At 49.4% G+C, this 3266-nt stretch overlaps 1 protein-coding gene across 1 annotated transcript; it reads left to right on the forward strand.

Annotated features, from left to right (window-relative positions):
- Positions 1-379: 379 nt before the first annotated feature.
- DEFB136 (defensin beta 136) lies at positions 380-1294 on the forward strand. The gene is made up of 2 exons (XM_005562570.4): positions 380-689; positions 1113-1294. Exons 1-2 carry the CDS (start codon positions 635-637, stop codon positions 1292-1294), a joined length of 237 nt encoding a protein of 78 aa, XP_005562627.1. The 5' UTR covers positions 380-634.
- Positions 1295-3266: the final 1972 nt, after the last annotated feature.

Here is a 3266-nt window from a genome sequence, read left to right on the forward strand (position 1 = left end):
ATACCAGTCATTTGGAAAACAAAGTCCATCAGCAAACTTTTCCAGGCCTTTTTTGTTTTTCGCAGTATCTGCCTTCAGCCAGGTAAATAAGTCAGCCACCAGACAAGGAAGCTGTCCCTTCTCCACTGGTTCTGAGCCCCTTCTCCTGGTCAGACCAGTGGTTGACACCTTGAGAGCCTCTGTGTCTTGGAACTGCCTTTCCAGGCTTAAATTAAGCCTGTGTTTCGTAACCCCCTTTCTCTGCGCTCCCGAGCTTTCCGTGGTGCCGCAGAGGAAAGAAGACACAGAGCAGGCGTTTTCACTGTCATGTTTCTATCAAAGTACACTTGAAGGGAGAGGGAAAGTGCTCAGGCCTAGGCATGGGGATCCTGGTCTTTTCTCCCGTGCTGCTGTCAGGAAACATGACAGCCTTAGCTGAGTCTCTTCTTTTCCTGCGGTTTGTAGAAAAGGAGGTCGCACTGAATGGCCCAGGGCCTTTTCTCCCTCGAATTCTGCAGAACCCTGTGATCTCCTCCGTCTGCCCCTCCAGGAAGAGTGAGGCCAGCGTCCAGCCCCACCCAGCCCAGCCCAGCTCTATAAAGGAGCCTCTCAGGCAGCCACGACTGGGAGTTTCAGCTCCGTGCCCTCTTCGGCCATGAACCTCCATCTCTCTGCGTTACTCCTCCTCCTGGTGATCTTACTGCCTTCAGGTAAAACAGTGGGTGTGGGTCTGAACATAAAAGTGGGGGTTCCCAAAGATCGAGATGCTTTAAAAGCCCTCTAACTATAAGCCCAGCAACAGGACACCAATATCAGATGGGCCAGCAGGTTAGGGGCACAGCGAGCAGACTGCTCCTGCCCTGCTCTGCTGCTGCTGCAGCCGCAAGATCTGCCTGGGCACCGGGGAGGGGAGTGGATGTCACTGTGCACACAGATCATGCAGCAACCCAAATTCCTATCTCCCCTCCAATGCCTCTGGCTACCCTGAGCGTTATCTGCCTTGCCGAGATGTGATCAGAGGTGAGGTGAATCACAACTAACAAGCCGTCCACCAGGAGGTGAGGGCAGGCCTGGGATTTCTCCCAGCCTCATGAAGATTCATGTTTCTTTTCTGTGGTCTCTCCCCACATCAGGAAAAGGTATGTTTGGGAACGATGGAGTCAAAGTCCGCACCTGCACTAGCCGGAAAGCCGTATGTTTCTTCGGGTGTCCGCCAGGATACCAGTGGATTGCGTTCTGCCACAATATTCTGTCTTGCTGTAAAAATATGACACGTTTTCAACCCCCACAAGCCAAAGAGCCATGGTCTCATTAAAAAGATGTGTGAATGGCTCAAAGTACTAAACTCCTAATCTGTGTGTAAGGATCTGAGAGCTTGTAAGTGAGCCATGGGCAGCCAATGAGGACCAGATTCTGATAATTTACTGGCAAAATTCCAGAAGCATTTTGTAAAGGGAGCACTGCCATGAAATGCATCCCCTATTATTTTTCCTACCCTCCCATCCCCAATCACTCATCCCTCTTTCGAATTCAAATTCAGGCCAGGCACAGTGGCTCACGCCCGCCAGTAACCACAACACTTTGGGAGGCTGAGGTAGGCAGATCACCTGAGGTCAGGGGTTCATGACCAGCCTGGTCAACATGGTGAAACCCCATCTCTACTAAAAATACAAAAATCAGCTGGGTTTGGTGGTGGGTGCCTGTAATCCCAGCTACTCGGGGAGGCTGAGGCAGGAGAATTGCTTGAACCTGGGAGACGGAGGTTGCATTGAGCCGAGATCGTGCCACTGCACTCCAGCCTGGACAACAGAGCAAGATTCCATCTCAAAAAATAATAATAATAAAATTCGATGGATTAATACAAGTTCACAGGCCCAAGCGATGATATATTCTGGGCATAGAAACGAGCTAACCATGCACCTGGCACACATTTGAGTGATTTTCATCTATTAGGTAACTTACTCCACACAATAAAATCTACAATTTCTCCCATTTTGCAGATGAAGAATATGTTCCAAGGTCACACGACAAGAGTTAGTCCTGGGATTAAACCCAGACAGTCTGCACGCAGTGTCTTGAGTGTAAAGTTGCACCACCTCTCTGTTAGTAAGTATGAGATTCTAGCCAGATTGTGGTTCCAATGAGGAGGCAAGAATCCAACTAGACCCCTCGAATGGCAAGCCCCTCAACGCTCATCCTGTGGTTTAAAGCCATCACGCTTCTGGTTGCCAAGTTGCTTTCATGGTTCTGTACTCAGTGGCTTTCATGAGTCACGATCAGTGTCACCCTAAAATCCCACACACTGAACATGCTACTTTCACCACTGCAGTGACACACTGGACCATACACCCATTCCAAATGTGCAGCTGTCTGCCAGGCAGGACTGTCCAACAGCACATCCTACCATCCACTCCAGGGTTCCCACCTGGAGGCAGAGGCCTCGGGTCTGCATTGAGACCCTCCTCATTCTCTACTAAGAAAGGAGAAGGGTAGCTGAGTTTCAGGAGCTCCCTTCTCCACGAACGTGCCTGGCAGGCACACTCTGACAGTCTGCACTGAATGCTAAGCAGGGGTGAGCTGACTGCTCAGAGCCCAGCCTCAACATCAATCCCCCAAATGCCAGCAAAGAAGAAAAACCAGAGATCATCATGGTCCACAAGGCAAGCCTCTGAGGGCATCATGCTTTAGCTCATCCCTTTGGGTCTGTGAGTGTGTCTACAGTGGGCCTGTGGCATCAGACCAGCTGCACGTGCTCATTTCAAACCACCCCCGTATAAAAAAAAAAAAAAAAAAAAAAAACAGGGAAGGACATTGCAAAAGTTCACAAAACAATATAAATGCAGTGAAATTAACATAAAAATAGAAAATAAAAGAGAAAACTGGGTGAAGGGAAAAAGGAGATATTCTTTCACCAGATGTCAAAAGGATCCAAAGCTCAAAAAAGGCTAAACGCCCCAACGCTTTTCTTGCAGTTTCTAAGGCCATGGTCACTCCAGCCTGGTGGAGATGCTTCTCTAACTTTGACAGTGGGGAGCAGAAAAGACACAGCTCTCTCCAGCCGCACTCAGAGAGGACCGAAACTGTACAATTACTTTTGCTGAAAACCCACACAAGAAACAAGAATACTAAATGATCACACACAAACAGCGTAATGTACTGACCCTGTAGCCCACTGGATGTGAACTTCGAGTCAGTGGGCAGCGTCTCTGCGGGGGCCACAGGTGTCAATTTCGCTCTCCAAGTTCCAGGGCAGCCATGGGGAGGGTCCACAATTTAGGCTTAGGGAC

The sequence above is a fragment of the Macaca fascicularis genome, chromosome 8 (genome assembly GCF_037993035.2).
Source record: "Macaca fascicularis isolate 582-1 chromosome 8, T2T-MFA8v1.1".
Taxonomy (NCBI): domain Eukaryota; kingdom Metazoa; phylum Chordata; class Mammalia; order Primates; family Cercopithecidae; genus Macaca; species Macaca fascicularis.